Source organism: Pseudophryne corroboree, chromosome 3 (genome assembly GCF_028390025.1).
Source record: "Pseudophryne corroboree isolate aPseCor3 chromosome 3, aPseCor3.hap2, whole genome shotgun sequence".
NCBI classification, from domain to species: Eukaryota; Metazoa; Chordata; class Amphibia; order Anura; family Myobatrachidae; genus Pseudophryne; species Pseudophryne corroboree.
This window is the reverse complement of record NC_086446.1, coordinates 508,472,879-508,488,934: the sequence shown is the minus strand read 5'-3', so window position 1 is coordinate 508,488,934 and position 16,056 is coordinate 508,472,879. Positions and strand designations below refer to the sequence as shown.

Here is a 16,056-nt window from a genome sequence, read left to right as displayed (position 1 = left end):
GGTGTGTTTGTGACGTCAAACCAGGAACGACAAGCACTGAACTGATCGCACTGGCAGAGTAAGTCTCGAGCTACTCAGAAACTGCACAGAGAAGTCTTTTCGCAATATTGCAAATCTTTCGTTCGCAATTTTGAGAAGCTAAGATTCACTCCCATTAGGCGGCGGCTTAGCGTGTGCAATGCTGCTAAAAGCAGCTTGCGAGCGAACAACTCGGAATGAGGGCCATGAACAGGAATACTCCTTGGTGACATTCTAATTGTGGCTAGAGCTACAATTGCTCAACACTGGAAATCTCCCTCCTCCCCTCCTTTTGAAAAAGTTATTTCTAAGACCCAATTCCATTTCCAGATGGAAACCAGGGAAACTGCATATTCAATGTCTCCCTCCTCTCCCATTATGAAGTGGCTTCCATGGCATATATTACTGAAATTAAGGGAGTTTCTCTTTCATCCCCCACTTACAGAGCCCTCCATGTGACTTGAGCAGTCCCTTACCTGAAGAAAATTCATGATTTGTAAGTGATTGTATGTTTTACGTGATGCTTTTGGATGACCTGTCTCTCCCCCTATATTATTTTTCCCCTATTGTTACCCCATTTTCTTTTTTTCTGTATTCTTGTTTTAATTATATAATATCAATAAAGATTTAATGTTGAAAAAATACAATTAAAAAATAACCACATCATGACACGTTTTAAAATTATTTTATATATATATTTTTTTATTTTATAAAAAAAACATTTTGAGAGTTGGCTTTTGGGAAAAGCTATGGTCGGGCCTGTTGTTGGTGTTAACACAGATGTGCACGCACTGATACAAGATAATTATCAGCAGATTTATCACATGTTCAGACACAATAGAGGGGGTTCACCCCGTGTGAAATCCATACACTTGATAAAAGATCATACACGCTGAAATACTAGAAAGTCAATGTCATATTTTCAGCTGTACATAACCTGTTCTTTGTACGGTAACAGAGAATTCGGTGTTCTATTGACAGGTTGCATACATGGTTAGTGCTGCTGTACAACAATACAATTGCTTTACACGGTTAAACATTGTGCCACTGGGGTGAAAACTGTGCATAGGAATCTCCATATGAAACAAGTACAGGGTGGGAAAATAGGTAATTTGCAAAACAATAATTTATTTCAAAGCCTTCAAAACAGGAAACCTGACAGCTGAGAACCAATATATAAAATCTCTATCATTTCCATGTAACCGTGGTGACCAATGGTATTTATTAATCAACTGTCATGAGTTTGCTCTTTTATCTCCTAATACAATGATTATTGGACTCTGTTCAAATGTTTATCATTGCAAGTTCTTAATAGATTCCACTGTAATATTGTCCGCAACTTGAGTGTTGAAGAGGCAAGTACCATATTAGGACAAGAAGAGATTATTCAGTTTTCCCTCTAGTGTTAATTCACTTTGGTGAATGCAGCTGATGGATGGATGCTAGTGTTGTTCCAGCTGGACACATTTTGGAGAATTCCAACCCTCAATTGTGACTGCATTTTCTTACTCCAATGATCATTTGATAAAATAGGTGGGAAGCAAATACACATTAAAGCATGCTTAACTGTTAAGACATTTAACCAGATTTGGCAAATTTGTTAATGGACATTTAAAAAATAAATACACATTGTGTTTTCAAGACAGATCTTACTTAATATTAGGGAATTGGTCAACCATCACTTGCAATAAAATATAGACATTTCAGTGTGACAGGAAAAATATATATATAAAAGATGAGAGGAGGGACTCTGAACGAGTAATAATTCTATTATGTACAATTTTTTTTTTAAAAGATACAGCTCAGTCAAGCAGTATTTTTCTTCTTTACAATTGTACATTAGGATCGCATATAGTTTTATGAACAAATACATATATACAGTATTCAATGACATAACATTTTTGTTCTTCGTTATAATACACCATTAACACCTTACACACTCACGCATACACAAAAAATAAGCCCAAAAATTATAAATAAAGCTATATGTTACACTCACCCAATCTGTGAGCCCTGATGATAGTCTGGACTTAGAGTGCAACGGTTTCCGTTGAGCGGACATTATATATCTCTATGTTGAATTTAAAGTCTCCTCTCTCTTCTTCATCACAATATGCCGGTCCTTCATTTTCTTTCTGTATTTCACGGATTGGGTGAGTGTATTATATTATTTTTTATGGACCTTGGCACCGCATTGAAATACTAAATGTTTTGAGGGCTACAAGTTCCATATATATATATATATATATATATATACTGTATGTATACACACACAGTCTTAATTAGAAAAGCAAGACTAATGGGCAGTAATGGTAAAATGACCAACATTTCACGACATATATAATTTTTTCAGGAGAAAATGCTTTAAGACTTGAACCGTTGGTCAATAAAGTTTTCCTCTTATTTACCATTGTTGTCCATGAGTGCCACTTCTCTAATGGAGATATATGGGCACGTTGTTTTCTACAGACTGTGAGTGCTGGCAGACATTGGATTATGCTGTGTGTGTGTGTATTTGTATATATACAGTATACACACACATATATAAAATCATGTCTTGTCTTTTCTAATTGTAAATAATTTCTGTCCTATATCCCATCCATAATCTTACATGGTTGAAGAACATACAGTCAACATTTTCTCTGAGTATGACAGAGGAAAAAGTGATAATCGTTTTGATTCTGAAATGAGAGGACCGAGTTAAAAAAAAGGTAAAAAAAACCCTAAAACAAAATAAACATTTGTGACTAAAAATATGACACCAGAAATTCCATTAAAAAATAAATAAAATATGTACTACCTTCAGCCATGTTCAATGGCAGAAAACCCCCCATCATTTTAACAGTTATTTAATCAGATGAGATTAAAGCATGTATTTTTGAATTGGCCATACAGTATATGTGGAAATGTGCAACAACTTTTGACATTTTACTTTGCCAATGTGCCAGTATTTTGCAGTGGAATTTTTTTGTGATTCACTTTCACTAGTGGAAAACATGGTGCAAGCTTTTCTACTGATTTTTGCGTAAAGATCAGGAGAAAATGTCACTTTGGAATATACCTCAATTTATGGAATGGTTTTAAATGATAGGTTTGCCACTGGACTTGCTGAAATGTTCCTGAAATATAAAACTGAAACACAAAAAAAACATACATTGTTGCTTGTAAATGTACATACATGTACATTTACAAACAACAGGTATTAACGCTAATTATACATCTATGGACTTGACAAGAATCCATCCCCTCTAACAGTGACTTCAAAAAGGAACAAACATATATTTGTAAACAAGAAATGTAACTTATTTGAAACATTATACTGCCAATATCTTTAATGGTATCTATTCTTCAGACATCTAAGAACAAGGCAACATAGTATAGATATTGCAGTATGGCCTCCAACGCAAAACATAGTATCAGTTGTCCATTTTGTGTGTTGCTATATATTTCTTAAAGTGTAAAATTTTAATTTGGATTGAAATAAGGATGACCTGTACAAAGTATTTATGAATTCACTCAACTGACCTCCAAATTATAAGCCCTCATAATGTGACAGTCATAGAAATATAAAGGGGTATGCTCTGGGAAATGGAACCATACCAAGAACCAGAAGTAATACTCAAGTACCAGGCCTTGACTTGCCGGAATTCTTTGTGTAGCATGTTCTCCCTTGATGTTTATAATGATAATTACCAATTTTTGTAGCATTCACTTTGTGGAAGCGGCAGAGCTTGATGATACCCAATTAAATAGAGGCCTGTAGGACCAGGACAACACATACCACATCTGAGAAGGTGCATAATAAAGACTTGACATTGAGGCAGAGGAACATCATATTCTTTCATTTCTGAATGCACAGTATAAGGGATTTTGATCTTGTACAGTACCTGGAATGTGAGGTTACTAGGATAGGCAGCACTATTTTCAAAATGGCTGACATTGAGCCCAGGTTAACCTAAAACTAAATGTGGATTTTGACACCTTGTTACCTGTCCCAATAGTTCTGTAGAAGTAGACATATTAAGATTTTAAATGAAGTAAAAAGAAACACAGAATGATTTATGACGTTCCCTTTTTTAGTGGGTAGGTGACTAATGTAATCCACTGGCGTGGAAAGGCCTACTCTGGAAAATAAAATCCTTCAATAAAGGCACCCCCTGTTAATAGCATAGTGGGGATCATTTACAGAAATTGGCACACGTTTGGCTGTTGATCATGGTGGGCACAAAGTATAGCTAATGTCAGAGGGCTGTGCTCTCTGAATCTTCATCCGATTCTGTCCTGCCTTCTGCGGACCGTCTCTGCTGTTCTTGTTTCATGGCATCGCGTTTCAAGGCAGTGTCGATCTCAATGAGGATAGATGGAATGTCAAAATGGATGATATCTGGAAAGTAACAAGGATGAAGAGAGTTATAAACGTCCAACATGTTATCTAACTAGAATTCTCCACTGAAAGAAGCTCATGTGTTCAACCATAATGTTTCCACATCTGTCTCTAAGAAGACAAGCTTTTAGACTAGAAATATATAGAATATATTTCCTCCTGTGGTCACCACAGCTGATACTAGGTAAAAGTCAGCTTAAGAGGTTTCCTGGTCCATTTCAATATTATCTTGAGGAACCAATGAAAAGATTGAACCATAATGTGGACATCAAGTTATGTATTAACTACAATTCCTTATTTGCATTTCATTTGAAACACTAAAAGATTGAAATTGATGGAAAATTCAGTACCTCACAAGTATACAGTAGTTAAAAAACTTTCAGAATAAAATAAAAATAATAAACAGCGCCTACAGCTTTTTGAGGAGAAATCAGTTTTCCTTTGCAAACCTATTTACGTGTTTGAATATAGCTCTACATATTGTTAATCCAACAGGCTTAAAATGAACACATGCAGTAATACCAAACCAAAATAACCCTACTTACAGAGGATACCACATAAAGGTATGAATATGTCATTTATAATCAAAAATGAAGCAGAAGCACAGAGGTATCAATATTGAGGAATTTTTTTTCTGATGTTGTTGCTGTGTTTTTAAAATATTCTCCAATGTATTTCCATGGAACTGCTTGTAACAGTGCATAGTGTATGCTTACCCCAAGCTGTGACAATCGCTCAGACAGATAAATCACACAACATTCTTTATAAGAATAACAACAAAAAATTATGTGATATATAAATACAATATTTATGTCTGAGTTGTTCTAGAGTTTGTGGCTTTACTTGACCATGTGACAACAGTTTTGTGGCAGGTCACCTTTTGCAAGTTTATTCCACAGAGTATCAAACCTTTGTTACGCACACAAAGTGGAGGCAGACACGAGTATTTAGAGAATCAGTTCATGAACTTCACTGAGGGATGAGGTCATGGTGTCTATTCAGGAAGCAGTGAAAAGAGTGGAGGAGTGAGCTAGTGGAGTAGTTTCCCATGGCAACCTATCAGCTGCTACGTATAATTTTACAGAATGCACTTTATAAATGTTACTTAAACACTGATTGGTTGCCACAGGCAACTTCTTCACTGGCTCACTTCTACACTCTTTTCACTGCTTCATAAATAGATGCCCATGTCCATAGTTCCTAGGAAGCTGATTACGTGCACTCTGTGTTTAGGTATCATTCACACATTGAGGTCCTGACGTAGAATTGGATATGCTTTTGAGGGAAAGGGGAGATTGGTAGAAACCAAGCACAGGTAATGATTATTCCCTACAGAGGGTAGGAATTTGTGATGTGATCCACAATAATTTAATCAAATGGCTGTATTTATTCTATGAAATATCTCGTTTGGAGGTGAACCCCGGAGAGTCAGATAATATGATACAAAGGAAAAAAAAGAAACTCTCTGATTTTGGGGGCACTCTTATGTTGTATGATAGATTTAAAAATTAACTTTTATTAGATCGATTAAAAAAAGGGGGCTGAGTATATCAAAAGACAAACTGACAGAAAAAACCCATAACATAACTGCTCATATGCAGATAGGTTTGAGCAATGAGATAGTTCTCAGAATGGCAAGCTTAGCGAAGTGTTATTAGATATTGCTAAATATTATGCAGTTTACTGATACCATATACTAATCAGATTAATATCTTAATGGGTTATATACCCTTGCTATGTAGCAAACAAACAGCAGCACAGATCGCCGGATTTACAAGTCTGGTTATTTGTCAATCGTGTATAACACTGTCATCATACGGATACACAGAGCAGAAAATCACAACTGTACAGAGAAACTCTTTGAGTGTCGGTAAAGTAGAAAACTCGGTAATGGTTTGAAAAATGCAAATACTAGTTCCTCCATTTAGAGTATAGGAGGGAATGCTTATTGTATTATGTCTTTTGTTCTCATATCTCATACAATGTCCAGTGTGCCACTCCCACTCATTGCAAAGAAAAACTTATTTATTGAATTAATGTTGTATGCAAATATTAAGAAAAACAGGTATTTCTTGCAATTTTTTACCCCATATGTCCGTTTACCAGTGTACAGGTATAAGTATGGAGACATACCTGTCTTTGGTGCCAACGGAACAACTGCTGCTCACTGTGTGCTAGGCATTAGTACAGCAAGTGAGCGTGTTCCTTGTGCACCTCAGGGTTGGAAATTTAGGTAAGTATTGCTTCTGCTTTTGTGTTGATATTCTGGGTCACCTTGTAAGTCAGTGCAAGGGTCCCCAAGATTACCAATCACAATGAGAGAGCATAGAATAAGTATTTAAGTGAGGTAGTAGTAGGGAGTGGAAAAGCAGGGTGCACCATCCAGCAAATGCTGCCTCTCTGCATATGCCTATAGCCTTAAGGCAGAGTGAGCGATATACTGTTTAAAGGTGCTGGAAAGAGGCAGTCAAATGGTCTTTTGATATAGTCACCCCCCTTTTTTTAATCGATCTAATAAAAGTTAATGTAATATATCATACAACATAAGAGTGCCCCCAAAACCAGAGTTTCCTTTTCTTTCTTTTGTAGAATTGGATATACACACGTTTTTTGTACTGTGCATATGCACAAGAAAGTTTTTCCACTTCGATCCATGGGGGTATTTCTGAGTTGATCGCAGCAGGATTTTTGTTAGCAGTTGGGCAAAACCATGTGCACTGCAGGGGAGGCAGATATAACATGTGCAGAGAGAGTTAGATTTGGGTGGGTTATTGTGTTTCTGTGCAGGGTAAATACTGGCTGCTTTATTTTTACACTGCAATTTAGATTGCAGATTGAACACACCACACCCAAATCTAACTCTTTCTGCACATGTAATATCTGCCTCCCCTGCAGTGCACATGGTTTTGCCCAACTACTAACAAAAATCCTGCTGCGATCAACTTGGAATTACCCCCCATATGCAGATTAAATTGTGTCTTCCACTCAAGACTTCGTCTGCTCTTATGACTTACAGTAGCTTACAAAACAGAGATGTGATTGTCAGGAACTATTTCTCTCGTGGGTGCTTAACACGGGTGGTATTCATGTGACCGCCGGTCAGCTGACCGACAATCACATGACCTCCTCCACCAGACCGACGGGTCGCTGTCCCGATGGTCGGCATGCCGACCAACAGGGACTATTTCCACAGTGGGAACAGTGGGAATAGAACCCGTGGCGACCGCAGGTCGCCACCGAGCCCGCAGCATTGCGAGCCCGCAAGGGGCTTGCTGCACTCGCCCCTCCCCGCCGGGATCCCGGCGTCGGTATGCTGCCGGGATCCCGGCGTCGGTAAGCTGACCGGCGGTCAGGAGACCGCCGGTCAGCCGTACTACACCCCTTAACACATGGTGTAAAATACTAATGATGAAAATCAGCAGCAGCCTGATTGGCTATTGTGTCTTGAACCCTTCAAAAGTATATAAATTATTGTGGCTGCCGCAGAATATTTGTATTTTGTCTATTGCTGGAAACATCCCCAACTGATTTTTAAAGAGAAGACAGTGGATGTTTGTGTTTCTTTGAATTCAATAAGTACTTTTATCTGTGTATAATTGCTTTTTACTTGGTGAATTTGACTAGGAGGGTAATTCAGACCTGATCGCTGCTGTGCGTTTTCGTACAGCGGGCGATCAGGTCTGTACTGCGCATGCACCGCATGCGCCGGCGTGTCGAACGACTGCACCAGGCATCGGTGCACAGCGACAGGATAGTGCGAAAAAACGATTGCACAGGCGATAGCAAGGCGACTGACAGGAAGAGTCCGTATGTGGGTGGCAACTGACCATTTTTGTAGGAGTGTCCGGGAAAACGCAGAAGGGACCAAGCGTTTGGAGGGAGGGTGTCTGACATCAGCTCCGGCCCCGATCATTGCAGCCGCAGAGTAAGTCCTGGGCTGAACAGAGACTGCACAAACACGTTTGTGCAGCTCTCCAACAAATGCGATTGCACAGCTGCACACAGGAAATACCCTCCCCTGTAGGCGGTGACTACCTGATCGCAGGGATGCAAAAAACGCACCATATCGACCAGGTCTGAATTACCCCATTAATATGTACTAACCACCATTCAGGGCTACCATCAGAAATTGTGGGGCCCAGAATAGACAAAACAGGCAGGGCTCCCCTGGAGGTGGAGCTGTGGATAATGTAGGTGGAGCAGTGGCGGTGGGGCATCAATTGGTGCGTAAACTGGTTAAAAAGTTTGTGCTGTGGGGTGGGTGTTATTATAACATGTCCATCAATATAAATTATATGATACCCTAGCGCTGCCTCAGTCACCCCAGTATGATAAATACCCACATGACCGCTCCATCACAAACTCTCACATACCCCAACCACCTCCCTCTCACACACGTACACCCAGTCCTGCCCCAGCCACCTCCATCTCACACACGTACACCCAGTCCTGCCCCAGCCACCTCCATCTCACACACATATACCCCATTCACCTACCTCTCACACATATATACCCATTCTGTCTGGGCACGGTACTGAAGTCCCAGCAGTCCCCCCCTGATGGCAGCCCTGCCACCTTCTCCGTCCCTCTGCTGAGTAGGGCTGGGTCCTTTCATGTGCTTTGTGTAGCAGACTAATAATAAAATTGTGCCCCCTTAATAAATACACACATTATAATTGTGGCTTCACATGTATAGTAAAATAATAGATGTATTGACAAGGTGTAAACCACAGTCATCCGCTGAAGAAGTGATTTTCTTTGTTAAGAAAAAAAGATGTCAGCCTTAGACTACTGTGGCTTTAATGCTATCAAAATTAAAGACAAATACTCAATACCTGTCTTTGCAGATTTGTTTGACAAATTTAAAGGAGCAACAACAGTATATTCACTATGTTGGACATTAAAGGAGCATACAATGTCATCAGAATAAAAGAAGGGGCAAAATGGAAGACAGCATCTAACACCAGTTATGGCCATTAGGAATATTTGTTGATGGCATGTAGTGGGTTGGGTGTACTCTGTAAAATAAAAAAACATTAAACTGAGCTTTTTCTCTTCTTACCACCCACAGTCTACAAACGGAACAGATCAACCAGGATTTAGAGAACTTTCTAAGAATACATGTGTCCCCTAATCAAGATGACTGGGTGGACCTGCTTTTTTGGGCAGAATGTAATTTCTCCAAAATCTGGAGTAAATTATTCAAAAGGTTTTAGGTAGTTATAAATGTTTTACTGAAAAAAAAAAAAAGATGTGCATGGTTACGGGAGAAGAAGTTGTAGCTGTTAACTAAGGGTTCCCAGTATGAGGTTTGTACCTCGTTTCATCAGGCTCTTTGAAATTCTACAAGAAATGAATCTGGTGGCTTTCAGGCTGAAATTACCTTGGAATGTCCGAGATTACAATGTGTCCCAAATTTCTCTACTCATGCCACTTGCCATCAACTGCTTCACCTCTACAGTAAGTCCACCCTCTGTGATATTTGTTGAACAGCAAGTAGTTGATGCGTTCCAAACAAATAGACTTAAAAATTTCCTAAGGTTCACTTCAGTTTTTGGTGGTTTAGAAGGAATTTGGCTCAGAGGAGAGATGCTGGGTTAAAGCGGGTGATGTTCATGCCCCAAGACTCCTTCCAGTATCCTGGCATCTTGACAATGACTTATTTGTGACTCTTATTTGTGCAATAGTCTCTGTCTACTGATTTGGCTGACTATTCTGTATGCATTTATGCAGTGGCTTATAAGAACATGTATACCAGACCCCGGTTTTTGTTATCACTCAGTACCATGCTTGTCACCAGTGCAGGGGACTAGGACTTGTGTACTGGGAACAGTGAATTCCAAACCTCCTTGCAGGGATCCCTGGCGAACACCACTGATGCATTCAAACTCTGCACCATTGTTACTGGGTGAACTACTAGCTAATAGCATCTCATTCATCCTCTTGAACCTATAACCTCACAAATCAGTATAGCTGGGTTGGGTCTGGGATACCGGCAGTCAGGATACCGGTGGTCAGAATACCAACACCAGCATCCCGACTACTTGAAATCCCAACAGGGGCTTCACAGTAAACAAATCCCAATCCTTCCCCTAACCCCCCCCCCCCCCCCACAACCTATCCCTAACCTCCCTCACGCCCCACAACCTAACCCTACCTCCCCGCATTCTAACCTTAACACTCAACCCGCAGCCTAACCCTCCCCCCCACAGCCTAACCCATCCCTGCATTCTTATGTTCGGGATTCCAGCATCGGCATTCTGATAGCCGACAGGATCCCGAACGCCAGCATAGCATCTACATCTCGTATAGTTCTGTCTCCTGTGCTCATCCCAACCTTAAATAAAATCTGTACTCTCTCTATGTACTGGTATCTTTTTATATCTATTCAAATATGCAGTGATTACTCCCATTCAGAAAAAAACTGAATTCTGACCCTAACTCTTTCGCAAATTATTATCCTATCTCCTTGCTCCTACAAGTGGCTTGAGAGACTTGCCTACACTGGCCTCATACACTTTCTTAACTCATACAATTTATTGGGCCCACTTCAATCAGGCTTTCAGGTCCAACACTCCAGAGACAGCACTGACTAAGGTAGTGAATAATCTAGTCACTGCTAGCTCTAAAGGCCATTACTCACTTCTTGTTCTCCAAGAAGTCACTGCTGCTTTTGACACTGTTGACCACTCTCTTCTTATCCAAACACTAAAATACCTAGGTCTTCAGGAGAAGCGGTTACAATACCGCTAGTCGGGATCCTGGAGGTCACAATGACGAAGCCGGAATCTTGACTAGCGGTGAAATACTGATGCCGGAATCCCGACACCACAGGCTTTTCTCCCTCTATGGGTTTCCACGACACCCACAGAGGTAAAATATAACCTGTGGCGAACGCAGTGAGCCTGCAAGGGGCTTTCTAGCGCTTGGCCCCCTGCTGGAATACTGGTGGCCGGATCCCGCTGTTGGTATACTGACAGCCAGGAAACCCGGCAGCCGGTTTTTCATACTGATCCCGGGACAACCCTTTCTTGGTTCTCATCCTACCTATTTAATCGCTCTTTCAGTGTTCGCTTCTCTGATTTCACCACCTCTTCGCCACCTCTATCGGTTGGATTACCGCAAGACTCAGTCTTACAGTCTTAGGTCCTCTGCCTTTCTCAATCTATAGACTTTTTGGAGACTAATCAGCTCTTTCGATTTTCAGTATCATCTGTATGCATATAATACAAAAAGCTACCTATTCTCCCCAGGTTTGTCACCATCTGTATTGGGCCGTGTCACTGAATGCTTTTCTGCCATTTCATCTCGGATGTCATCCTACCACCTCAAACTTAATATTTCCAAAACAGAATTAATTATATTTCCATCGGCCAATAATAGTTACCAACCTGATATCTCTATCACTGTTTATAACTCTGCCTAGGTGTCATTCTTGACTCCTTTGTTCCCCACATTCATTCTGTCTCAAAATCATGTTACATGCATCTAAAAAACATTCCCAAAATATGACCATATCTTACATACAGTAAGTCACTGCAAAAACTGTAATCCATGCACTCTTTATCTACCGATTTGATTATTGCAATAGTTTACTTACTGGTCTTCCAAAAATAGGCTCTCACCACTACAATCCATTCTGAATGTAGCTGCGAGGCTGATCCTTCTCGCCAACCATTCATCATCTGCTTCTTGGCTCTATCAGTCCCTCCATTTAGTTACCGGTATTCTACCATATTCAATCTAAAATACTTTTACTTACACCCAAGGCTATTAACCAAACTGCACCAACATACATCGCTTTGCTCATCTCAAAATATCTCCCTACCCGATCTCTCCGCTCTGAACAAGATCTGCGTCTCTCATCCACACACATTACTAGCTACCACTAAACATTACAGAAATTTTTCTGGGCTACACCCAATCTGTGGAATGTCCTCCCATGCACAATAAGACTCTCCTCTAGTCTCCAAACCTCCAAGCGTTCCCTGAAACTCACCTCTTCAGACAAGCTTATCAAATTCCGGACCCACCCACATAACCTTCAATGCCTATCTAATTACATGCCCTCTGTACAGTCATCACATAACCTCACATATTTTGTCTTTCTTCACTGTCACATCCTCATGACCCTTGGCCAACATTGCTGGATGACCATATCATACAGCTCATTAAGAAACTTTGCAATCTGACCAGACCATTATGCAATAGGTAGCACCTACCCTTGTATATCAATGCCTATTTCCCTATAGATTGAAAGCTTGCAAGCATGGCCTTCCTACCTCTATGACTGTCTGTTATTACCCAGTCTTGTCAGCTGGAGCAGAAAGATGGAGGCTGAGGGTATGATTAGGATGAATACTGCTAACTGCAGCAACAACACCATGTCAGTGTTCCCATCTCCCCAGCCTAGTGGCGTCCCATCTCACTGACCTCCCCCATCCCAGTGTCTCCCCTTTCTCCAGTCCAGTGTCCCCCCACCATTTTACAGACCACCCTCCCATCCCAGTGTCTCCCCTATTCCCTCCCTAACCAGCCCACTGCCCCCCACCACCACCTAGAACTTCAGCCAGCCCAGTCATAGTGTCCCCCCTCATCCAAGTGTCCCTCCTTCTCCAGCTTAGTGTTCACCCCCACCCCCATCTCACTGCCCCTCCTTCCCCTCCAACCCATTGCTCCCCATCCAGCCCTGTGTTCCCCTAATAGATCACTACCCCACCGAACACGCCGTGTCTTCCCAGTCACTGTCCTCACTGCACGTCACTGGTCTGTTTCACCTAAATGTGGTTGAGAAGTGCAGCTGGAAGACGACCACTATCACACTGCCTGTTCAATAATGTTCTAACCACATTAATAAGCTCCAGTATCACCAGATCTGATCTGGATAGCAATAGGTTAGTCTGATATATAGTAAGCATAAATTCCAGAGTTAAGGGATTTTACCTTAACTTTTGTTTTTATCAAGTTCATAGAATTACAAATATATACTTTATGGTTAAGATGTGTTGGGAGTCGACATTATGCAAAATCATTGATTAACTGTGTCCTACTAAACAGTTCACAGGGTTCTACTATACCAACAACACAAAATACCTAAAATTCATATGACAGTACACAGGACCCCGACATCTGTCTCACCGACACAGGTTAAAATGGGTTAACTGAATCTGCAATGAAAACACTGCTTCAAACAGGCAACAAAACATTAACAACTGGAAACACAGGGTACAACATTGCACACCCTCCCAGTTAGACCCCTGTGTTGGTGGACTTGCATGTCAAGCGTTAAGAGGCTAAGCCATGCGTTGTGGCTGCAGACTCATGCGAAGGCTGCTGCCTAGGGAGAATTAGTGCTGGGGTCATACACATAGCTGTCAGGTATTTCTCAGCAGAAGTCCATCTCAACATTCACAATGTTGCTGATCCCAGATACTTCAACCGGGTACTGTTCAATAAAGGACATATTAAACTATACACTGGCCAATGCTTGGAAGCTCTCTTGAAAATGAACATACTGCAATATTAAGCAGTGAAAGGTATGACTGTGATCTTACAGAGCGGCAATAAATGTGTAGAGATGTTCAGCAAGTTGTATGTTCATTCTTCAAGAGTCTGCTTTTCAGTGTTGACATAGAGACTTTCACAATGACAGCTATGTGTAGAAGCATTGACTATAACTGGACCGAAGACAAAAATTAGGAAGTAGTGTAGCAGTGGTGGGCAACCAACCTCAATTAGAGACAGCAGGTTCTTAGCACTCCTGCAAATCCATCATATTCACAAGCACCACAGTAGAAGGGTTCCCAAAAGATGATCTTAACTAGACATTCATGTCTTCAATGCTAGGAGATTCTTTATAAGATATTTCTTGCTATAAACACTTATTTTATGGTACATGTATCAGTGGGATGGTTTTGTAAATTTGCATGGGGAAAATAATGTCAATATAGAACCATGGATGTTAAGTGTGCATGTGCTGAAGAGATCATATTACTAAATAGGGTATGCATCTGCTCAACAGACCCTTTTTGGTTGCTCAACACTACTCATAATGGATGGTCAAGGTGGGTGTGAAACGGTTGGAGCTCCAGCTTACCAGGAGATTCCCCCTCACACATATCCAACACAGCGTCAATCACGTCAAACGGCTGCGAGGAAAGGGGAAGGGAGAACGAGGGGAGACAGAGGGAACACAACAAAAAAACAAAAACAAAACGCTTAGTGCTAATTGTGGGAGATGGACAGTGAAGAAAATGGGCATTTTGTCTTTGAAATTAGAGTACATTTTTATTTATTTTTAATAATTTTCCTGAGAGATTATCATTAGGTTTCAAAAAGTTGACCTGATCTTTCATTTAATAAGAACTTGTTCTAACTTTTAAATTCTAGATTCTACATATGGTCTGTGTCTCTCTGTGTCTTCATTAACTATTGATTGGATGGTGTGCTATAACAGGATAACTAGCTGGGTTATAGAAAGTTTTTATTAACTATCTTTTTTGCAATATAAAATAAACCATCAATTCTTTCATAATAAGATTTATTTTATTTAGTTTTAGTTACTTTTTTGTGATGAAATAAATGTGTGTGTTGCATAAATATTTGAGATGGAAATGCAGATGATGGATACCTACCTGTAGACATACTATCTCCTGGAGACAGGCCATCTAGGATACTGTTCTCTGTAGACAGAGGGCTGGAAGCAGACTGACTTGTAGGAGGCTGAGGAGGGGGAAGTGAGGGTCTCTGCCGTGGTTTAGGAGTAGGACGGGATTTTGTTAAAGTGCTGGTCACTGGTGGGGGGGATGCCAAGCTTGGCGTCAAAGCAAGCGACCCTTGATAGCTGAGTCCATAGGGTGAAGGGGTGCTAGGAGGAGTCGGGGAAAGACTGACAGGGGAGGGTTGACCTGTTGATTGGTCTGACACTGCTCCTGACTGGGTGTACGTAATCTTGGGTGGAACGGGTGCGAGTTTCTTGGACACTGAAAAAAAAAAAAAAAAGGATTTAATATGAGACCAAGACTAGAAATATTTTGGGTCATTATAACCCTTAGATCCAAATGTATTAAGCCTTAAAAAGTGATAAAGCGGAGACTGATAAAGAGTGATAAAGTACCAGCCAACTAGCTCCTGTCATTTTTCAAACACATCCTGTAACATGGCAGTTAGGTAGCTGATTGGCTGGTACTTTATCACTCTTAATCCATATCCACTTTATCACTTTTTAAGGCTTAATACATTTGGGCATCAGATCCTATTAATATCTGTGAAGATAAGGCCTTCAAAAAAGGAGATATCATGGACATTTTTTAGCTTACCATTATCAAGCCCGAAGCCAAACCACATCTACAAAAACTAACAGTCAATCTAAAGTTCTACTCAGTTAAACAATTTCATATATGTTGTTTAACGGGGAGAAACCCATGCCCATAATGGAGATAAACACTTGGCCATCTTGTGTCATCCTCTGGTGCCATCTACCAGGCTAGATCTCACATGTACCTTTCCTAAGAGAATGAGGACTTTGTTCTGTTGACAGTTGGTTCAGCCCCATTCCACCTGCAGACACCATGTGGCCAGTGCTGGGACTTCCCTTTGGTCCGGAAACAGGAGAAAGCTCTTTCCCTTTTAACGTACTGCAAAAGAAATTGCAA

General features: G+C 40.6%; 1 protein-coding gene across 5 annotated transcripts in view; it reads right to left on the bottom strand.

Moving 5' to 3' along the window:
• Positions 1–699: 699 nt before the first annotated feature.
• Positions 700–16,056, bottom strand: part of ARHGAP44 (Rho GTPase activating protein 44) — a 361,660-nt gene continuing 346,303 nt past the window's right edge. For 4 of the 5 annotated variants that reach the window (XM_063961030.1, XM_063961031.1, XM_063961034.1 and 1 more), the window contains 3 exons: positions 15,905–16,038; positions 15,037–15,384; positions 700–4,402 (listed from right to left, as the gene is read on the bottom strand). In XM_063961030.1, the coding sequence (XP_063817100.1) occupies positions 4,260–4,402; positions 15,037–15,384; positions 15,905–16,038 (625 nt within the window). In that variant the 3' untranslated portion in view covers positions 700–4,259. Of the gene's footprint in view, positions 4,403–14,498; positions 14,551–15,036; positions 15,385–15,904; positions 16,039–16,056 lie in introns of all 5 variants that reach the window. The other variant, XM_063961032.1, reaches the window with a different exon arrangement.